Source organism: Hippopotamus amphibius, chromosome 4, assembly GCF_030028045.1.
Source record: "Hippopotamus amphibius kiboko isolate mHipAmp2 chromosome 4, mHipAmp2.hap2, whole genome shotgun sequence".
Lineage (NCBI taxonomy): Eukaryota > Metazoa > Chordata > Mammalia > Artiodactyla > Hippopotamidae > Hippopotamus > Hippopotamus amphibius.
Window position 1 is genome coordinate 151,031,704 of NC_080189.1, and position 23,758 is coordinate 151,055,461.

At 37.1% G+C, this 23,758-nt stretch overlaps 1 protein-coding gene across 1 annotated transcript in view; it reads right to left on the reverse strand.

The window, feature by feature from the left end:
• The window catches only part of LOC130851968 (coiled-coil domain-containing protein 170-like), a 59,611-nt gene that overhangs the window by 32,324 nt on the left and 3,529 nt on the right, over window positions 1-23,758 (reverse strand). The window contains exon 2 of the mRNA XM_057732620.1: window positions 19,728-19,856. Coding sequence (XP_057588603.1) covers window positions 19,728-19,856 — 129 coding nt within the window. The remainder of the gene's footprint in view (window positions 1-19,727; window positions 19,857-23,758) is intronic.

Below are 23,758 nucleotides of genomic sequence, written 5' to 3' on the forward strand. Positions count from 1 at the left end.
GAATGTAGCTCACTGATTAAGCTTAACCTGCTAACAATGTGTCTGTCACTTCAAGCCTGGGCGCCTGAGAGGCCTGCCCTTAGAGATTGTTATCCTGTGCTCCCCTCCCCCTTGTAACCACTGGAGGGTTAAAACAAGAATGGTGATGTAAAGCATGGGGAAAAAATGTTTGATTGTTTATGGACAAGAACGCAAAGAACTGATAAGAACTAATGATTACATAGAAGACTCATCACCTGACTAAGGACTGGCCCCCGGCGGAATCAATGGGACATTTGGGGGAGGGATATGGGGCCCCTAATGGAAAAATCCACATAACAAGCTGTAAGATATATAAGACCCGAGCAAAAATTAAAGTCCCTCTCACGCTCTCACACTCTCACTCTCTCTCTCTCTCTCCTGTCTCTGTCTCTTTTTTTCTCGCCGACTCTACCCCTCCCAAGGGACTCCCTGGATCCTGCCTGGGCTGGACCCCGGCATAAATATTCTATGAAAGATCTATTTAGAAAATACTTTTTAATAGCAAGATCAAATGTTTAAAAAATGGGAAGTGGGAATCCCCTGGTGGCCTACTGGTTAGGATTCTGGGCCTTCACTGCTGTGGCCTGGTCAGGGAACTGATATCCCTCAAGCCATGCAGTATGGCCAAAAAAAAAACAGATGATTGAACTTGGTGTACCCCCCCCCCAAAAAAAATAAATAAATAAAAAATAAAAAAAAATTTATTTATATGTAAATTCATTCATGTTGATTAGATCAGCGTGATATTTTACTCAGGCTTTTTTTTTTTTTTTTTTTTTTGCAGAGGGTGCACCAAGTTCAATCATCTGTTTTTATACACATATCCCCGTATTCCCTCCCTTCCTTGACTCCCCCCCCCCGACGCTTTTGTTTTTAACTCTGCCCTTCAATTCACTTAGTCTGTTCATTTTACCTCTAATATGTCTTTCACATCTACCCCTTTCTTCCCATTTGTCTGTCTTGTTTCAGGGCCTCATTGTCCATCTCATGCACTGTTTGTTGTAAGACATCACACTTGGTCTTCCCACCTCCAATCTAGCAACCCTCTGAGCCATTCTTTATTCAACAAACAAGCCTTTAGTGTCTTCTGTGTTCCAGGCATGTGCTAGGCTCTGGGGATCCTGAGAAGATTAAGTACTCTCAAAAATTTCCCAGCTCACCGGGGAGACCAATTTGGAAACAACTAGAATATACCATAACAGGTGCAATAACAGTGGTATGAACAGAATGTTCCAAGAACACAAGCAAAGAATATCTATTCTGCCCTTAGCTGTTTCAGATCATATAATACCACTCCTCCTCAAAACCCTGCGATGATTCCTCACTGACTTCAAACTCATAGCATGCTATTCTGGCTACTTCATTGACTCCAACCTATTTTTACAGTCCTACACCCCTATCCTCAACCTTTATGTCCTTCAAGTTTCACCTTACCTGCCGCTACCTCCAAGAAGCCTATGCTCAGAGTTTACCTGGTATTTCCCTTCATTGTACACGCCTGTCTCCACACTTTCTAATTTTTTTGTGGATGAGAATCATGGTTAATTTATTTTTCTATCCTTACCTCCCAAGTGCCTTATTTTAGTACTTTTCACATGGCAGAACCTCAACAAATGTTGAGTTAAAACTCGACTCCTATCAAATGATCCCAATTTCTGGTAATCACAATAATTGCTCAAGTCTGTCAGCATTCTCTTCATTATTTTAACCAGTAAGTCAGGGGGTTTTCTGAACAACAGCGGTTCAGTGATACCATGTAAATAATGGATATCCCCTGGCATTGTGTGATGCAGTGGTCCCATTTCCCTGTACTAGGATATAAGAACTATGTTTTAAGATCTTATTTTTAGTTATCTTATTGTTAGGGTATTTTTAAGATAACGTTAGGTAACAGGTTTCTTGAGAAGTACTTAAGGTAGTGTTTCTCAGGTTCACACAACACTGATTCTAGATCGAGTTTAATTTTCCTCTTAGTGACCAAACTTTGTCAATTAGTCTTCCAGAGGACTTGACAGTTGTAGTTTTTACTTCTTCCAGATACACAGTGATTTGCAAACTCTAAGATTTAAAAACACTCCTGTATGAGAAAGACAAATATCATATGATATCACTTATATGTGGAATCTAAAAAGGGTACAAATGAACTTATCTACAAAACAGAAATAGAGTTACAGATGTAGAAAATGAACTTATGATTACCAGGGGGTAAAGAGGAGAGCGATAAGTTGGGAGATTGGGATTGACATATACATACTACTATAACTAATAAGGACCCTATGTATAGCACAGGGAACTCTACTCAATACTCTGAAATGACCTATATAGGAAAAGAATCTTAAAAAGAGAGGATATATGTATATGTATAACATTCACTTCACTGTACACCTGAAACTAACATAACATTGTAAATCAACAATACTCCAATAAAAATTAAAAAAAAATAGTCTGACACATGTAGTGGAATATTTAGGAAAGTCCAAAAAAGTTACAGCTTGTATAATGAAAAACTGGCATTCAGCAATATTTTATCATGATTAAAAAGTCATGACTATGAATTACAAAAAAAAAAAAAACCCACCCCTCCTACATTACAAGCATCCCTCAGAGATACTGCAGACCACTGCAATAAAGCAAATATCACAATAAAGCAAACTACATGAATTTTTTGGTTTCCCAGTGCATATAAAAGTTGTGTTTACACTATATTGCAGTCTATTAAGGGTGCAATAGCATTGTATCTAAAAAAACAATGTACATACTGTAATTTAAAAATACTTTATTGCTAAAAAATGCTAACCATCATTTGAGTCATAATCTTTTTGCTGATGGAGGCAGCTGAAGTTGCCTCCATGTTGACGGCTGCTAACTGAACCAGGTGGTGGTTGCTGAAGGTTAGGGTGGCTGAGGCAATTTCCTAAAATAAGACAGCAATGAAGTTTGCCACATCAATTGACTCTTCCTTTCACAAACAATTTCTCTCAGAATGTAACAGTGTTTGAAAGCATTTTACCCACAGAAATCTTTTTAAAAATTGGAGTAAATCCTCTCAAACCCTGTCCCTGCTTTGTCTACTAAGTTTATGTAATGTTCCAAATCTTTTGCTGTCCCTTCCACAATCTTAATAGCATCTTCACCAGTAGTTTCCATCTCAAGAAACCACTTTGTTTGCTCATCCATAAGGAGCAACTCCTCATCCATTCAAGTTTTATCATGAGATTGCAGCAATTCAGTCATATCTTGAGGCTCCACTTCTAATTCTAGTTCTCTTGCTATTCCTACCACATCTGCAGGGATTTCCTCCACTGAAGTCTTGAACCCCTCAAAGGCATCCATGAAAGTTAGAATCAATTTCTTACAAATTTCTGTTAATGTTGATATTTTGAACTCTTTCCATGAATCACAAATGTTCTTAGTGGCATCTAGAATGATGAATCCTTTCCAGAAAATTTTCAATTTCCTTTGCCCAGATTCATCAGAAGAATCACTATGGCAGCAATAGCCTTACAAAATGTATTTCATAAACAATAAGACTTGAAAGTCGAAATCAGGGACTTCCCTGGTGGTGCAGTGGGTAAGACTTTGTGCTCCCAATGTGGGGGGTCCGAGTGCGATCCCTGGTTGGGAAACTAAATCCTGCATGCATACCACAACTAAGAGTCCACATGCTGCAGCTAAGAAGTCCACATGATGCAACTAAAAGATCCTGCATGCTGCAATGAAGATCTGCATGCTGCAACTAAGACCTGGCACAGCCAAAATAAATAAGAAAATTAAATAAATCTTTAAAAAAAGAAGAAAGAAAGAAAGTAAAAATTACTACCTGATCCATGGACTACAGAACGGATGTTGTATTAACAGGCATGAAAGTAACATTAACCTCATTGTACATCTCCATCAGAGCTCTTGGGTGACCAACAGCAGTAATATTTTGAAAGCAATCTTTTTTTCTGAGCAGTAGGCCTCAACAGCAAGTTTAAAATACTGAGTAAACCATGTTGTAAACAAATGTGCTGTCATCCAGGCTCTGTTATTCAATTTACAGAGCACAGGCAAAATAAATTTAGCATAATTCTCAAGGACTCTAGGACTTGGGGGATGGTAAATGATCATTGGCTTCAACTGAAAGTTACTAGCTGCATCAGGCTCTAAAAAGAGAGTCAGCCTGTCCTTTGAAGCTTTGAAGCCAGGCATTGACTTCTTTCTAGCTATGAAATTCCTAGGACTTCCCTGGTGGCGCAGTGGCTAAGAATCCGCCTGCCAATGCAGGGGACACAGGTTCTATCCCTGGTCCGGGAAGATCCCACATGCTGCGGAGCAACTAAGCCCGTGCACCACAACTACTGAGTCTGTGCTCTAGAGCCCAAAAAGAATCACAACTACTGAGCCCATGTGCCACAACTACTGAAGGCCTCACACCTAGAGCCTATGCTCCAAAACAAGAGAAGCCACTGCAATGAGAAGCCTGTGCATCGCAACAAAAAGTAGCCCCCACTAGCCGCGACTAGAGAAAGCCTGTGCACAGCAACAAAGACCCAATGCAGCCAATAAATAAATAAATAAATTGGAAAAAAAAAAGAGTCCTAGATGGCATCTTCTTCCAATAGGAGGCTGCATTGAAAATTTGTTGTTTAGTGTAGCCACCTTCTTCATCTTGATCTCAGCGGGATCTTCTGGATAACTTGCAGCAGCTTCTATATCAGCGCTTGCTGCTTCACCTTGTACTTTTACGTTAAAGAAACAGCTTTCTCCTTAAATTTCATGACCCAACCTCTGTTAGCTTCAGACTTTCCTTCTGCACCTTTCTCACCTCTCTCAGCATTCCTAGAATTGAAGAAGAGTTAGGGCCTTGCTCTGGATTAGGTTTTGGATTAAGGGAATGTTGTAGCTGATTTGATCTCTATCCAGATCACAAGAACTTCCTCCATATCAGCAATAAGACTGTTTCACTTTCTTATCATTCGTGTGTTCACTGGAGTAGCACTTTTAATTTCTTTTAAGAACTTTTCCTTTGCTTTCACTACTTGGCTAAAAGCTTGGAACAAAAGGCCTAGTTTTCAGCCTATCTCGGCATTTGATATGCCTTCCTCACTAAGCTTAATCATTCCTAGCTTTTGATTTAAAGTGACAGATGTGCAACTCTTTCTTCCACTTTAACACTTAGAGGTCATTGTAGAGTTATAAACTGGCCTAATTTTAAAATTGTTGTGTCTCAGGGTTTATGGAGGCCCAAGGAGAGAGAGAGAGAGAGAGAATGGCAGGTAGGTGGAGCAGCGAGAACTCAACATTTATCAACTAAGCTCGCTATCTTATATGGACACAGTTTGTGGTGCCCCAAAACAATTACACTAGTGACATCAAAGATCACTGATCACAGATCACCACAACAAATATAATAATGAAAAAGTCTGAAATATTGTGAAAGTTACCAAAATGTGACACAGAGGCACAAAGTGAGCAGGTGCTGTTGGAAAAACAGTGCTGATAGACTCGCTCAAAGCAGGGCTGCCACAGAACTTCAAAATGTAAAAAACATAATATCTTCAAAGTGCAGTAAAGTGAAACAAAATAAAAGAAGTATGCCTGTTATCTTTTAAGTTAAAGAATCCAATTTTTGAATAGTTTAATGTTGGATTTGGACATAATGTACCAGAAATATATTCAGAACTTAGCTAAATTTAGGTAACCTCCAAACTCAGATATAGCTTATTGATAAAAATTGTCAACAAAGGATTTATATCTAGAATATATAAAGGACTCTAAACTCTCAGAAAACAATCTGATTAAAAAATGGGCAAAAGACGAACAGAAATTTTACTGGAAAGGATATATGGATGGCAAATAAGCACATAAAAATAGGTTCAGGGGACTTTCCTGGTGGCACAGTGGTTAAGAATCCACCTGCCAATGCAGGGGACATGGGTTTGATCCCTGGTTCAGGAAGATCCTATATGCTGTGGAGCAACTAAGCCCATGTGCCACAACTACTGAGCCTGTTCTCTAGAGCCCACAAGCCACAACTACTGAGCCTATGAGCTGCAACTACTGAAACCCATGTGCCTAGAACCTGTGCTCCGCAACAAGAGAAGCCACCACAATGAGAAACCAGTGCACCGCAATGAAGGGTAGCCCCTGCTCGCTGCAACTAGAGAAAGCCCGTGCACAGCAACAAAGACCTGACGCAGCCAAAAATAAAATAAAATAAATAAATAAATAAATAAATAATAAAATAAATCTTAAAAAAAAAAAGAGGTTCAGGGACTTCCCTGTTGGCCCAGTGGGTAAGACTCTGAGCTCCCAATGCAGGGGGTCCAGGTTCAATCCCTGGTTGGGGAACTAGGTTCTGCATGCATGCCACAACCAAGAAGTCCGCATGCCACAACTAAGACCCAGCACACACAAAATAAATAAACAAAATAATAAATAAATATTTTAAAAAAATTTGGTTCAACATCACCAGCCATTAAGGATATGCAAATTAGAGCCACAAAGTGATAACACTACATATGTATTAAAATATCTAAAACGCAAAAAGTGACAATACCAAATGCCAGTGATGATGCAGAGAAACTGGATCACTTATATGTTGCTGGTAGGAAGATAAAGTGATCCAGCCACTCTGGAAAATAGTTTGGCAATTTCTTATAAAACTAAATATGAAATACCATAAAATTCAGCTATTGTATTTTGGGGCACTTATCCCAGAGAAATGAAAAATTATGTACACACAAAAACCTGTACATGAATGTTCATAGCAACTTTGTGATAGCTAAAAAACTGGAAGTGATCCAGCTAGCTATTTGTGAACAAGTGAATGGTTAAACAAACTGTGGTACATACATACCACAATCTCAGCAATAAAAAGGACCAAACTATTGATACAACACCTTGAACAAATCTCCAGGAAATTATGCTGAGTGAAAAAGCCAGTCTCAAAAGGTAACATACGCATGATTCTTCTGTATAACATTTTTAAAATTTTTATTATTATTATTTTAAGCTCTTTATTGGCATATAATTGCTTTACACTCTTGTACCAGCTTTTGAGGTACACCAAAGTGAATCAGCTGTATTTATACATATATCCCCATATCACCTCCCTCCCACAACTCCCTCCCTCTCTCCCTGTCCTGGCCCTCTAAGGCATCACACATCGAGTTGATCTCCCTTTGTTATACAGCAACTTCCCACTAGCTGTCTATTTTACAGTTGGTAGTGTACATATGTCTATGTTACACTCTCACTTCGTCCCAGCTTCCCCTTCGGCCCCCGCCCCCCCAACCTCGTGTCCTCCAGTCCATTCTCTGCATCTGCATCCTTATTCTTGCCCTGTCACTGAGTTCATCAGTACCATTTTTTTTTTTTTTTAGATTCTGTATATATGAATTAGCATACAGTATTTGTTTTTCTCTTTCTGGCTTACTTCACTCTTGACAGACTCTAGGTCTATCCACCTCATTACATATAGCTCCATTTCATTCCTTTTTATGGCTGAGTAATATTCCATTGTATATATATGCCACATCTTCTTTATCCATTCATCTGTTGATGGGCATTTAGGTTGCTTCCATGTCCTGGCTATTGTAAATAGTGCTGGAATGAACATTATGGTACATGTTTCTTTTTGGATTATGGTTTTCTCTGGGTATATGCCCAGGAGTGGGATTACTGGGTCATATGGTAGTTCTATTTTTAGTTTTCTAAGGAACCTCCAAACTGTTTTCCATAGTGGCTGTACCAGCTTACATTCCCACCAACAGTGCAGGAGACTTCCCTTTTCTCCACACCCTCTCCAGCATTTATTGTTTCTAGGCTTTCTGATGATGGCCATTCTGACTGGTGTGAGGTGATACCTCATTGTGGCTTTGACTTGCATTTCTCTAATGATTAGTGATGTTGAGCATCTTTTCATGTGTTTGCTAGCCATCTGCATGTCTTTTCTTTAGAGAAATGTCTATTTAGATCTTCTGCCCATTTGTGGATTGGGTTATTTGTTTTTTTGGTATTAAGCTGCATGAACTGCTTGTATATTTTGGAGATTAATCGTTTGTCCGTTGCTTTGTTGGCAAGTATTTTCTCCCATTCTGAGGGTTGCCTTTTAGTCTTGTTTATGGTTTCTTTTGCTGTGCAAAAACTTTTAAGTTTCATGAGGTCCCATTTGTTTATTCTTGATTTTATTTCCATGATTCTAGGAGGTGGGTCAAAAAGGATCTTGCTTTGATGTACGTCATAGAGTGTTCTGCCTATGTTTTCCTTGAGGAGTTTTATTGTGTCTGGCCTTACATTTAGGTCTTTAATCCATTTGGAGTTTCTTTTTGTGTATGGTGTTAGGAAGTGTTCTAATTTCATTCTTTTACATGTAGCTATCCAATCTTCCCAACACCACTTCTTGAAGAGGCTGTCTTTTTTCCATTGTATATTCTTCTCTCCTTCGTCAAAGATAAGGTGCCCATATGTGCTTGGGTTTACCTCTGAGTTCTCTATTCTGTTCCATTGATCTTCCTTCCTATTTTTGTGCCAGTACCATACTGTCTTGATCACTATGGCCTTGTAGTATATTTCTGAAGTCAGGAAGCCTAATTCCACCAACTCCATCTTTCCTTCTCAAGATTGCTTTGGCTATTCGGGGTCTTTTGCATTTCCATACAAGTCGTAAGATTTCTTGTTCTCGTTCTATGAAAAATGCTGTTGGTAATTTGATAGGGATTGCGTTGAATCTGTAAATTGCTTTGTGTAGTACAGTCATTTTCACAATGTTGATTCTTCCAATCCAAGCACATGGTATGTCCCTCCATCTGTTTGTATCGTCTTTGATTTCTTTCATCAGTGTCTTATAGTTTTCTGCATACAGGTCTTTTGCCTCCTTAGGCAGGTTTATTCCTAGGTATTTTATTCTTTTGGTTGCAATGGTAAATGGAAGAGTTTCCTTAAATTCTCTTTCTGCTTTTTTGTTTTTAGTGTATAGGAATGCAAGAGATTTCTGTGAATTAATTTTGTATCTTGCTACTTTACTAAATTCATCGATTAGTGCTAGCAGTTTTCTGGTGGAATCTTTAGGGTTTTCTATGTATAATATCATGTCATCTGCAAAAGTGACAGTTTTACTTCTTCTTTCCCAATTTGGATTCCCTTTATTTCATTTTCTTCTCTGATTGCTGTGGCTAACACTTCCAAAACTATGTTGAATAATAGTGGTGAGAGTGACACCCTTGTCATGTTCCTGTTCTTAGAGGGAATGCTTTCAGTTTTTCACCATTTAGAATGATATTGGCTTTTGGTTTTTATTATGTTGAGGTAATTTCCTTCTGTGTCCATTTTCTGGAGAGTTTTTATCATAAATGGATGTTGAATTTTGTCAAAAGCTTTTTCTGCATCTATTGAGATGATCATATGATTTTTATCCTTCAGTATGTTGATATGATGTATCACATTGATTGATTTACATATATTGAAGAATCCTTGTATCTCAGGGATAAACCCCACTTGATCATGGTGTATGATCTTTTTAATGTGCTTTTGGATTCTGTTAGCCAGTATTTTGCTGAGGATTTTTGTATCTATATTCATCACTGATATTGGCCTGTAATTTTCTTTTTTAGTAACATCTTTGTCCGGTTTTGGTATCAGGGTGATGGTGGCCTCGTAGAATTAGTTTGGGAGTGTTCCTCCTTCTGCTATATTTTGGAAGAGTTTGAGAAGGATAGGTGTTAGCTCTTCTCTGAATGTTTGATAGAATTTGACTGTGAAGCCATCTGGCCCTGGGCTTTTGTTTGTTGGGAGATTTTTAATCACAGTCTCAATTTCTGTACTCGTGATTGGTCTGTTCATAGTTTCTATGTCTTCCTGGTTCAGTCTTGGAAGATTGTATTTTTCTAAGAATTTATCCATTTCTTCCAGATTATGCAATTTATTGGCATAGAGTTGCTTGTAGTAGTCTTTCATGATCTTTTGTATTTCTGTGGTGTCAGTTATTACTTCTCCTTTTTCATTTCTAATTCTGTTGATTTGCATCTTCTCCCTTTTTTTCCTAATGAGTCTGGCTAATGGTTTATCAACTTTGTTTATCTTCTCAAAGAACAAGCTTTTAGTTTCATTGATCTTTGCTATTGTTTCCTTCATTTCTGATCTGATCTTTATGATTTCTTTCCTTCTGCTTACTTTGGGGTTTCTTTGTTCTTCTTTCTCTAATTGTTTTAGGTATAAGGTTAGGTTGTTTATTTGATATTTTTCTTGTTTTATGAGGTAGGACTATATTGCTAAAAACTTTCCTCTTAGAACTGCTTTTGCTGCATCCCATAGGTTTTGGGTTGTTGTGTTTTCATTGTCATTTGTTTCTAGATATTTTTTGATTTCCTCTTTGATTTCTTTAGTGATTTCTTGGTTGTTTAGTAGCATATTGTTTAGCTTCCATGTGTTTGTATTTTTTACAGTTTTTTTTTCCTGTAGTTGATATCTAGTGTCATGGCATTATGGTCAGAGAAGATGCTTGATATGATTTCAATTTTCTTGAATTTACCAGGGCTTGATTTGTGACCCAAGATGTGACCTATCCTGGAAAATGTTCCGTGTGCACTTGAGAAGAAAGTGTATTCTGTAGTTTTTGGGTGGAATGTCCTATAAATATCAATTAAGTTGAGATGGTCTAATGTGTCATTTAAAGCTTGTGTGTCCTTATGTATTTTCTGTTTGGATGATCTGCCCATTGATGTAAGTGGGGTGTTAAAGTCTCCTACTCTTATTGTGTTGCTGTCGATTTCCCCTTTTATGGCTGTTAGCATTTGCCTTATGTATTGAGGTGCTCCTGTGTTGGATGCATAGGTATTTACAATTGTTATATGTTCTTCTTGGATTGATCCCTTGATCATTATGGAGTGTCCTTCCTTGTCTCTTGTAATAGTCTTTACTTTAAAGTCTGATTTGTCTGATATGAGTATTGCTACTCCAGCTTTCTTTAGACTTACATTTGTATGGAATATCTTTTTCAATCCCCTTACTTTCAGGCTATATGTGTCCCTAGGTCTGAAGTGGGTTTCCTGTAAGCAGCATATAGAAGGGTATTGCGTTTGTATCCATTCAGCCAGTCTGTGTCTTTTGGTTGGAGCATTTAATCCATTTACATTTAAGGTGATTATTGACATGTGTGTTCCTATTACCATTTTCTTAATTGTTTTGGGTTTGTTTTTGTAGGTCTTTTCCTTCTCTTGTGTTTCCTACTTAGAAAAGTTCCTTAAGCAATTGTTGTAAGGCTGGCTTGGTGGTGCTGAATTCTCTTAACTTTTGCTTGCCTGGAAAGCTTTTGATTTCTCTGTCAAATCTGAATGAGATTGTTGCTGGGTAGAGTATTCTTGGCTGTAGGTTTTTCTCTTTCAGGGCTTTCAGTATATCCTGCCATTCCCTTCTGTCCTGCAGAGTTTCTGCAGAAAGATCAGCTGCTGTCCTTATGGGTTTTACCTTATATGTTATTTGTTGCTTTTCTCTTGCTGCTTTTAATATTTTTTCTTTGTGTTTAATTTTCATTAGTTTGATTAATATGTGCCTCAGTGTACTTCTCCTTGGGTTTATTCTGTATGGGACTCTCTGTGCTTCTTGGACTTGATTAATTATTTCCATTCCCATGTTGGGGAGATTTTCCACTATAACCTCTTGAAATATTTTCTCAGACCCTTTCTTCTTATTCTGGGATGCCTATGATTCGAATGTTGGTGTGCCTAATGTTGTCACCAAGGTCTCTGAGACTGTCTTCTATTCTTTGTATTCTTTTTTCTCTTTCCTGCTCTGTGGCAGTTATTTCCCCCATTCTATCTTCCAACTCACTTATTCGTTCTTCTGCCTCCGTTATTCTGCTCTTTATACCATCTAGAGTATTTTTAATTTCAGTTATTTTGTTGTCCATTACTGTTTGTTTGCTCTTTAATTCTTCTGAGTCCTTATTAACTGTTTCTTGTATTTTCTGTATTTGTTATTGAGATTTTGGATCATCTTTACTGTCATTACTCTGAATTCTTTTTCAGGCAAGTTTCCTATTTCCTCTTCATTTATTTGGTCTTGTGGGGTTTTTTCCTGCTCCTTTGCCTGCAGGGTGTTTCTTTGTTTTCTCATTTTGTCTAATTTATAGGATTTGCTGTCTCCTTTCCCTATGCTGCCTAGTACTAATTCCTCTTGTTTCTGTCCTCTGCCCCCTATGGTGGGGTTTGTCCAGTGTCTTGGGGAGGTTTCCTGGTTGGGGGGGGGGTCTGTTGTCTGCTTTCCAGTGTGTGGCTCTGTGTCTTTTCTCTCTGATGAGCAGGGACGTGTCAGGTGTTGTATTTTAGGGTATCTGTGAGGTTTATATGGCTTTGGGTAGTCTGTGTGCTGATGGGTAGGTTTGTGTTCCTATCTTGTTTGTAGTTTGGTGTGAGGTGTCCAGCACTGGCAGTTGCAGACAGTCAGACAAAGCTGAGTCTTAGACTCTGATACAGGGCTCTGTGAGAGTTCTCTGCAGTTTATCTTCCCTGTGTCTAAGGACTCCCTAGTAGTCTAGCATCCTGGATTCAATGCTTCCTCCCCAGAGCCTCCTACTTGACTTCTGATGGAGTAGTCCAGACTTCAGAGGTTGCTTGTCCCAGTTATGTCAGGATCTTTGCAGTCCTTTCTGGTGTCCGAGGTCATTTGCTGCTGTTCAGCTGGTTCTCTGTGGGAATTATTGCGTCTTTTGGTGTATTCCTGATGCATCTGTGGAGAGGGATGCATTCCATGTCCTTCTACGTTGCCGCCATCTTTCTGATCTGCTGTTGTCGGAGGATTGCCTGCAGAGGTGGGGGGCAGCTGTGGCTTACTGAGGAGACAGGGGCACTGGCGGCAGGGGTTCTGGGAAGTGCTTATTGGCATGAGCCCTCCCAGAGTCCGCCATTAGCCCCACCAAAGAGTCTGTGTTACATTTTTAAAAACAGCTTTATTGGGATATAATTCACAGATTCATCCATTTAAAGTATACAGTTGAGTGATTTTTAGCATATTCAAAAGTTGTGTATTCATATTGAACTATTTCTTATTTTTTAAATTGAGATTTAATCCACATACCATAAGATTCACCCTTTAAAGTGTACAGTTCACTTTTTAGTATATTCACAGTTGTGCAACCATCACCATGATCTAATTCTAGATCATTTTCATTATCCCCTAAAGAAACCCCATACCCATTAGTGGTCACTCCCCATTCCCCCCCCCCCACTAATTTGTTCTCTGTTTCTATGGATTTGTGTATTCTGGACATTTTATACTATGTTGGAATCATATACTATGTTGCTGCTTGTGACTGGCTTCTTCTCACTTAGTATAATGTCTTTTAGGTTCATCCATGTTGGAGCATGAATCAGTACTTCATTGCTTTTTATGGCTAAATAATATTCTACTGTATGGGTATACCACATTTTGCACATCTGCTCATCAGCTGATGGATATTTGGGTTGTGTCCACATTTTGGCTTTATGGAAAATGCTACAATGAACATTCATTTACATGTTTTTATGTGAATAAATTTCTAATTCTCTTGTCCATCTACCTAGGAGTGGGATTGTTGGGTCACATGGTAACTCTATGCTTAACGTTTTTGAGTATATAATTTTTTTGTGTAGTATATAACATTTTTGAAATGACATTTTAGAAATGGAGAAGAGATTAGTAGTTGCCAGGAGTTGAGGATGGGAAGGAAGTGGGTGTGGATATCAAATGGCAATGGGAAGGATCTTTGTGCTGTTAAAACTAATTGTTTAGTATTTTCACTGACTGTTTAGAACTTAATACACTCAAACACACAAATGAGTACAAGTAAAATTGGGGAACCTGAATAATATCGGTGGATTGTATTGTATCAATGTTAATACTTAGGCTGTTACATTATAACAGTTTTGCAAAATTTAGGAGACGTGCAAAATTTACAATGGATCTCTCTGTATTATTTCTTAAAACTGCAAATGAATCTACAATTATCTCAATAAAATTTCAATTAAAATTAATAATAACGTTATCATATTTTTCTTTTTTTTAATTAATTTATTTTTATTTATTGGCTGTGTTGGGTCTTCATTGCTGCATGTGGGCTTTCTGTAGCTGCGGAGAGTAGGGGCTACTCTCTGTTGTGGTGTGCAGGCTTCTCATTGCATTGGCTTCTCTTGTTGTGGAGCACGGGCTCTAGGCGGGCGGGCTTCAGTAGTTGTGGAGCATGGTCTCATTAGTTGTGGCTCACAGGCTTAGTTGCTCCACAGCATGAGGGATCTTCCCGGACCAGAGATCAAACCCGTGTCCCCTGCATTGGCAGGTGGATTCTTAACCACTATGCTACCAGGGAAGCTCATATATTTTTCTTTAGCTGCAAAGTTCATATTGCCTCTATTCGCCCCTCCAGAGCTGGCTGCATCTACCAGCTTTCTGCTATTTGCCTTATTACTACACTAAGGGAAAAATATTTTATCTGCAAAAAATACAGTCATATTGCTCTCACAAATAAAAGTTTCTGTGAAAATCAAATTAAAAATACTGGCAAAACACATTAAAATTTATCTTAAATTTAAGGCACTAAGCCTAATTATTATACATATTATCAGTAATTGTTTTATAAGTTAACTTTTTTTAAAAAAATTTTTTCTTGACCTTGCCACACGGCTTGTAGGATCTTAGTTCCCTGAGCAGGGATCCAACCAGGCCCCCTGCAGTGCAAGTGCCGAGTCCTAACCACTGGACAACCAGGGAATTCTGTGTTTAACTTTTATTACTATAGCAGCCCACCTAGCATTATGCAAGAGTTTTAGTTCAATTTCATATTGCCTAAACTAGACAACACAATCACCAACTGCATACTTTAATATTTATCCCTTCTATATCTGGCTTTCCTAAATATAGCTCTCTTGCACCTGTTTCTTCATTATTGGACAGAAACACACGACAATTATTTTTGTATGTCCCATAAAGAGATAAAGTTAATTATAAGAAAAAGATTTAAATGTATGCAGTGAAGAGAAAAACTGTCTCATCAAGACAATTGTGTTCCTGTAGGATTAAATAATAGGTTATTGAAAAAGGGAAAGATGACTCATGCTGAAGGTACTCTATTGAAATCACTAGACTTTTTTTTCCCTAAATAACTAACACAGTTAAACTCTAATTTTTATTAAATTCAGAAAATGTCAATATGAGCTACGGAATACTTTCAAATGCACATAGTATCTAAAAATGAAGTCAAAATGAGACCTTGTAGAGCCTTTTAGATATCTGTTTTGACAAATAAATTAAAAATACATGTAGGTAACAAATGCTTTATGTACATGTAGAAAATTGGCTTTAAAAGTACTTGGGGGCTTCAAACTATACTACAAGGCCATAGTGATCAAGACAGTATGGTACTGGCACAAAAATAGAAAGGAAGATCAATGGAATAGAATAGAGAACTCAGAAGTAAGCCCAAACACATATGGGCACCTTATCTTTGACAAAGGAGGCAAGAGTATACAATGGAAAAAAGACAGCCTCTTCAATAAGTGGTGCTGGGAAAATTGGACAGCAACATGTAAAAGAATGAAATTAGAACACTTCCTAACACCATACACAAAAATAAACTCCAAATGGATTAAAGATCTATATGTAAGGCCAGACACTATAAAACTCCTAGAGGAAAACATAGGCAGAACACTCTTTGACATACATCAAAGCAACATCCTTTTTGACCCACCTCCTAGAATCATGGAAATAAAATCAAGAATAAACAAATGGGACCTCATGAAACTTAAAAGCTTTTGCACAGCAAAAGAAACCATAAACAAGACTAAAAGGCAACCCTCAGAATGGGAAAAAATAATTGCCTATGAAACAACGGACAAAGGATTAACCTCCAAAATATACAAGCAGCTCATGCAGCTTCATACCAAAAAAGCAAATAACCCAATCCACAAATGGGCAGAAGACCTAAATAGACATTTCTCCAAAGAAGACATACAGATGGCCAACAAACACATGAAAAGATGCTCAACATCACTAATCATCAGAGAAATGCAAGTCAAAGCCACAATGAGGTATCACCTCACACCAAACAGAATGGCCATCATCACAAAGTCTGGAAACAACAAATGTTGGAGAGGGTGTGGAGAAAAGGGAACTCTCCTGCACTGTTGGTGGGAATGTAAGTTGGTACAGCCACTATGGAAAACAATTTGGAGGTTCCTTAAAAAACTACAAATAGAACTACCATATGATCCAGTAATCCCACTCCTGGGCATATACCCAAAGAAAACCATAATCCCAAAAGAAACTTGTACCATAATGTTTATTGCAGCACTCTTTACAATAGCCAGGACATGGAAGCAACCTAAATGCCCATCAACAAATGAATGGATACAGAAGATGTGGCATATATATACAATGGAATATTACTCAGCTATAAAAAGGGATGAGATGGAGCTATATGTAATGAGGTGGATAGAACTACAATCTGTCATACATAGTGAAGTAAGTCAGAAAGAGAAGGACAAATATTGTATGCTAACTCACATATACGGAATCTAAAAATGGTACTGATGAACTCAGTGACAAGAACAAGGAAGCAGATACAGAGAATGGACTGGAGAACTCGAGGTATGGGAGGGGGCGGGGGGTGAAGGGGAAACTGAGAAGAAGCGAGAGAGTAGCACAGACATATATATACTACCAACTGTAAAATAGTCAGTGGGAAGTTGTTGTATAACAAAGGGAGTCCAACTTGAGGATGGAAGATGCCTTAGAGGACTGGGGCAGGGAGGGTGGGGGGGACTCGAGGGGGGGGCGTCAAGGAAGGGAGGGAATATGGGGATATGTGTATAAAAACAGTTGATTGAACCTGGTGTACCCCAAAAAAAAATAATAATAATAATAAAAAAAAAAGTACTTGGGGGACTTCCTAGGTGGCACAGTGGTTGAGAATCCACCTGCCAATGCAGGGGACACACGTTTGATCCCTGCTCCAGGAAGACCCCACATGCTGCAGAGCAGCTAAGCCCGTGTGCCACGACTATTGAGCCTGTGCTCTAGAGCCTGTGAGCCACAACTATTGAGCCTGTGTGCCACAACTACTGAAGCCCACGTGCTTAGAGCCCATGCTCAGCAACAACAGAAGCCACAGCAATGAGGAGTCTGCACACCACAATGAAGAGTAGCCCCCGCTCCCCGCAACTAGAGAAAGCCCGTGTGCTGCAACGAAGACCCAATGCAGCAAATAAATAAATAAATAAATTTATAAAAAAAGAAAGTACTTGGGGGCTTCCCTGGTAGCACAGTGGTTAAGAATCTGCCTGTCAATGCAGGGGACATGGGTTCGATCCCTGGTCCAGAAAGATCCCACATGCTGCAGAGCAACAAAGCCCATGTGCTGCAACTACTGAAGCCTGCATACCTAGAGCCTGTGCTCTGCAACAAGAGAAGTCAGCGAAATGAGAAGCCTGTACACTGCAACGAAGAGTAGCCCCCGCTCTTCCCAACTACAGAAAGCCTGCACGCAGCAATGAAGACAGAACGCAGCCAATAAATAAATAAATAAATTTATTTTTTAAAAACACTACTTGGAAATTCTTGAAAATAGTTTACAATTTTCTTTAAACAAGATTTAAAACCTGTCTTCTTTTTTGACAATTTGGTTTAAAAGGTTTTTTTTTTTTTTATGAATTAGGCATAAATATAAACCCTAACCTAATCCAAATCCAAATTATCAAAAATTCCAAACTTCATAAGTATTAGTAGTAAGTTATTCTGTGGAGAAGAACAACAATGCTACCCCTAGTAAAACTGCTACAATTTTCAGGGATCTGCATCACATTTTTTTCCTGAAAGAAAAGACAAATTAAGAAATGTCTTCATAATGTCATAAGATTTATCGTATCTATATAAATTATATTTAAATTTAATTTCTATTCACCTCTCCATGATAAAAGAGAAAAATGTTAGCATAAAAAATTGAAAAAAATATCTATCATCTATCTATCTATCTATCTATCTATCTATCTATCTATCTATCATCTATCTATCTATCATCTATCACCTATCTAAATGAAACCTGAGGCTTCCCTGGCGGTACAGTGGTTAAGAATCCGCCTGCCAATGCAGGGGACATGGGTCCAATCCCTGAGCCGGGAAGATCCCACATGCTGTGGAGCAACTAAGCCCATGTGCTGCAACTACTGAAGCCCGCTCACTAGAGCCTGTGCTCTGCAACAAGAGAAGCCACTGCAAACAGAAGCCTGAGCAATGCAACGAAGAGGAGCTCCCACCCACCGCAACTAGAGAAAGGCTACATGCAGTAATGAAGATCCAGTGCAGCCAATAAATAAATAAATAAATTTATAAAAAAATAAAATAAATGAAACCTGGAGTCAGACTATCAATAGATAAGATAGCAGGAAAGAACTTTAATGAGGTCCTGAGCAGAAAAGAGGGCTCAAGGAATAAAGCCACTCTATGGGTTGAGAGTGTCCCCTCAAAATTCATATGTTGAAGTCCTAACACCTAGTACCTCAGAATGTGACTGTATTTGAGGATATGGTCTTTAAAGAAGTAATTAAGTTAAAATGAGATCTTTAGGGTGAGCCCTAAACATGACTGATGTTCTTAACGAGAGGAAGAAATTTGGACACAGTGATCAAGTGAAGACACAGAGAATAGATGGCCACCTGCAAGCCAAGGAGAGAGGCCTCAGAAGAAACCAACCATCTCAACATGAAAAAAAAAAGTAATTATGTGAGGTGATGGACGTATTAACCAACCTTATTGCGGTAATATTTTGCAGTACATATGTATATCAAATAACCACATTGTACATCTTAAATTTACACAATGTTATGTCAGTTATATGGCAATAAAGCTGGGAAAGACATTAAAAAGAAGAAAGTAGCCCTGTTGACACCTTATGTTGGACTTCTAGCCCCCAGAATTGTGAAAAAGTAAATTTCTGTTATTTAAGCCACCCAGTCCGTGACACTTTACTATGACAGCCCAAGCAAAGCCATACAGACACCATAGATAGCTACTGACTCAAAAGGCTGGTCAATGTCCCACAATAAAAGCATTCAGAAGATTTTACTAAAGGTAACCATAGAGGCAATACAGACACAGGAGCCACATCACGTTACCTTTAACAATGACAATGGTCTTTGGGATTCCAACCTTGGTTACCTATTTCTTGCAACAAATATTTTAGGGTACTAGAGTTCAACTAAAGAATTCCTACAAGCACTCTCTAGTTCATCACAGGGTGTCAAGGGAAAAGTCAAGGCATTTCCTACAAATGTGGTTTCTTTACATCTGTTGATATTACTCAGATGTTCCATTAAGTATTTAATAAGACTGGTGGGCATTTGCCATTTGGTGCTATATTCAAAGTGGGAACTTACCTTTCCATCGAAAAATGCTTAATACAGGCAACTATTGTTATTATGTATACTTTGAGCATGGCAACTCCTAAGCAATGTTCTAACACTACAGCATTCAGCAGTAACTCAAAAGCGGCACCATGTATTATACCATCTTCAAAGGGACTTCTCTGGCAAAAGACAGATTTGGGCCTACCTTAGTGCTCCTCAGTGATAAGAGGGTTCAGTATTGAGAAAAAAGCAAAATTGAGTTCAGATAATACTCGGAGCCTTTTATCAGAATGTTTCTCTCCCCACAGAGGATATAATTTCCCATGGTGTTTTATTTTCAGGTAATCTATATACCTCAGCTAAAAGATTCTTGTTTTTCACCAACAAACCAGCAAGGTCAGGATGGACTGGGTCAGCTGCCCTTCTGTTGCCCATGACAGGGTTCTTGGTGTGAACCACTTCAAGAGGTGGATCAAAACAAGCCTACAAAAGAAATTGCAAGTTCATTAACTAAACATGTACCCTATAAATCAAAAACTGCAATGTTTTAGCCCACAGAAACTCAAGTAACTGTAAATAAAATGCAACCTTAAAATATTCCTTTTGAGGTGCTATCCTAACAAATGAAATAGGTCTCAAGAAAGTAGCAAGTAACATGTTAACCTAACAGGCCACTTTACATTTTTCTAAAAATTCTTACCTGACAATTTACACCACCAGCCATAAGCGAATGCAGCACATCTAATAAACATAATTTCTGAAAGTGTAGGAATCAAGAAAACACACATAAAATGTCTGGTGAAATTTTAATTCACATCTAATAAAACCTTTACAGAAACTTTATTATAAGGTCACTGATGAAAGATTTACCAGTATTTGTTTTATTTTTTATTACAAATCAATTCCTATGCTTATATCATTACACAAATTGATTTTTTTAAAAATCTGATTTCTGTAAATCAATACCAATTTTGGGTTTCTTTCACACCTTACTGGGGGTAAAATTTAGGGAGATTTACCTGTATTACCATATCTCCTCCTATTGTCAAAAAAGTGTATAATACTTTAAATTTTAATTAGCAAAACTGGTTAAGAACAAAGTTTACATGATTCAAATGAAATCAAGGAAAATGCATTAATCTAAATCTCTAAAAATATATAAATATTTCACATAGTGTTTAATGTATTAAAGGGACAAAATACATTTTTCTAAAGTTATCTTGTTTTAGAATTTTAGGCTTACCAAGATACTGGGAACATAGACCTGCACAAGAGAATACAAAATAACTATGTTTAAACATTTAAAAAAATAAAGAGAACTTTTGAAAATGTGACTAAGTCACAAGAGACCACAAAGAATTAATATATTGGAAAACATGTTGGAAAAACAACCAAATAAGACTTTTAGAAATAAAAAGTTTAATACTTTTAATTTGAAAACTGAATGGACACATTAAAAAGCAAATTAGACACAGCTGAGGAATGAGTGAACTCAAATATGTAGGAAATTACCAAGCATATAGGAAAAAATAAATGGTGAAAGAGAGTTTAGAGGCAGAGAGATTAAAATGAAAAGGTCTATCATACGTCTATTTAGAGTCCAAGAAGGCTACATTCTAAAGAATGGGGAAGAGGCACTATTTGAAGAAATAATGTTTTAATAATTTTACAGAATTGTTGAAAGATACCAATCTAAGTGGTCTAGCAAACCCAAGAAAAGTAAATAAAAAGTTTCTTTCCCTACACACTATAATGAAACTGCAGACCATCAAACAAAGAGATCTAAAAAGTGGACAGATAGAAAGGACAGATAGAAAGGACAGATAATTACAAAGATATAGCAATTTTTTTTTCTCAATAGTAACAGGGGCTGAGAAACAGCAAAATGATATCTGTAATGTACTAAGAAAAATATGTCATCTTTCATTGAGTCTAGGAGGCACAAATTTTCACATCTCTGCAATTGGGCTGCATCTTAAAGTTGATGCTAATTCATATATGGATAGGTTAGCTGAAAACATACTTTCAAATTTCAAAATAGTGGAAAAATTAGCAGTACTTCTTCAAATCAAGGATATAAGGTAACTGCCAACCAGAATTTTATGCTTAATTAAATTATGTTTTAAGATTAAGAGTAAAATAAAGAGATTTTAGACAAACAAAAATTGAATTGACCACCAATAGGTCCTCACTTAAGAGAATTCTAAAGGATGCATTTCACATAGAAAGAAAATGAGCTCACAGAGTTTGAGATACAAGAAAGAATAGTGAAACAAACAAACAAACACCAGTAAATATTATGTGGGTATATTTACATAAGCATTAATTAATTTAAAAAGTACAATTATGGGATTGAAAATAAAGAACAGAACAAATGCAGGACATAAAAAAGTAAATACACTGAGAGGAGAAAAGCAGTTTAAAGCACTATAAAATATTCAGATTTCTCAAGAGTAACCATACAGATTTCAGTTAACTTTGCAAAGTATATATATGTTAAAATAGCCAAGATAACTAGTAAAAACAAGTCATACAGCATACAACTTATAAACTAGTAGAAAAGGAAAAAATGGAATGAGAAAAAAGAAATAAATGCAACATAACAGGGCCTTCCCTGGAATCACAGTGGTTAAGATCCCACATGCTGCAGAGCAACTAAGCCCATGCGCCACAAACTACAGAAGTCCACGTGCCTAGAGCCCATGCTCCACAAGAGAAGCCACCACAATAAGAAGCCCATGCACTGCAGTGAAAGAGTAGCCCTCGCTTGCTGCAACTAGAGAAAGCCTGCACGCAGCAATGAAGAGTCAACACAGCCAATAAATAAAAATAAATTAATTTTTAAAAAAAGAATGTAAACTGGGAGAAATTTTCTGTTAAAAAAATACAACACAACAAAATAAAAATCAGTTTTTGGTATGATAGAAGGAAAAGGAAACAAAAATAATGGGACAAATAGATTACACATATGATGATAGAAAAACATCCAAATAATCAGTAATATCAGTAAGTGTAAATAGACTAAATTTTCCAGTTAAAAGCAAAGATTATCAATGTTATTCAAAAAAGCAAAAAACTGAAAACAACCCACATGTCAAATAAGAGTTTAATGGATAAGCAACTTATGGTATATTCATACAATAGAATAATTATTGAATAGCTGTACATAGATCAACACAAATCTCATGAAGTAAATAAATAACAAAAAGACAAAAGCAGTATAATTCCATTAAATAAACTTTTAATGCAGATAAAATTAATATTTATTAGGGATACATATATGAGTGATAAAACTAGGAAGAGAAGCAAGGGAATGATTGACACAAAACTCAAAATATCTACTATTTTTAAGTTTAGGTGGGAGTAAAGGGATTCAGTTAGTAAGGGGCACACAGGAAGCTTCTAAGGTACTAGCAGTGTTTTATGAAACTAGGTGTTGGGTTTACAGGTATTTGTTTTATTACCTAATCTGTGTGTATACATTTTACAGTTCTTTTTTATGTATGACACATTTTTAAAAATCCATTCACAAAACTACATATTTTTAAAAAGATGCATATATACCCAAGGACATACGTCAAACATATTAGACTGAGATGAGATAGAAATGAAGATGGAGAAAAATTAAAATGAGAGCGGACTTGCACAGAAAGATGATACTGTACCATGAACTAAGCATGATAAACTTGACAATGTACCTAAGAGCTAAAACAAAAGGGCAAAATGATTAAAATGTGCTAAATTTCTTATTTAGCACATAACAATATCACTAAGATTTCAAAAACCAATAATAAAAAGAAAAAAATAATAATTATGTTCAATTATGTTTTTAATTTATAAAAATAAGAAATATTCAAATGGCAATTAATTTTTATAGACAAGTTCTTCCAAATACAACTTTAAAACTTTTCTTATTTCATAGTTTAGAAGATATGAACAAGGAAGCTTGCTGTATAAGAATATTCACTGCGGCTTGTTGATATAAGAAAAATTAGAAAAATTAAACTGTATAAAAACTGATATATTAATATAATTTGTAATGGAATTCTATGCAGCAGTTAACATGCCCAGACTAAATTTATGTAAATCAAAAAGAACAACTCTCAAAAATATAAGATTGACTGCAAATAGCAAGGTAGAAGTTATATTAAGTAGAATACAATTTATGTAATTTTTAAAATGAAAACAACATAAGCATTCACATATATCTAAGTAATAAAAACATGGACATAAAGGCTATACACTTAGTTCAGAAGTTATCTTTAAAAAGGAAGAGATGGTCCAGTACTACTTTCACACAGACTTGTAATAGCAACTGCCCTAACACCCTCATCTCTCACCACCCCAGACCCTGGGTCCCTTCACTTCCCTTACAATCCAGTAAC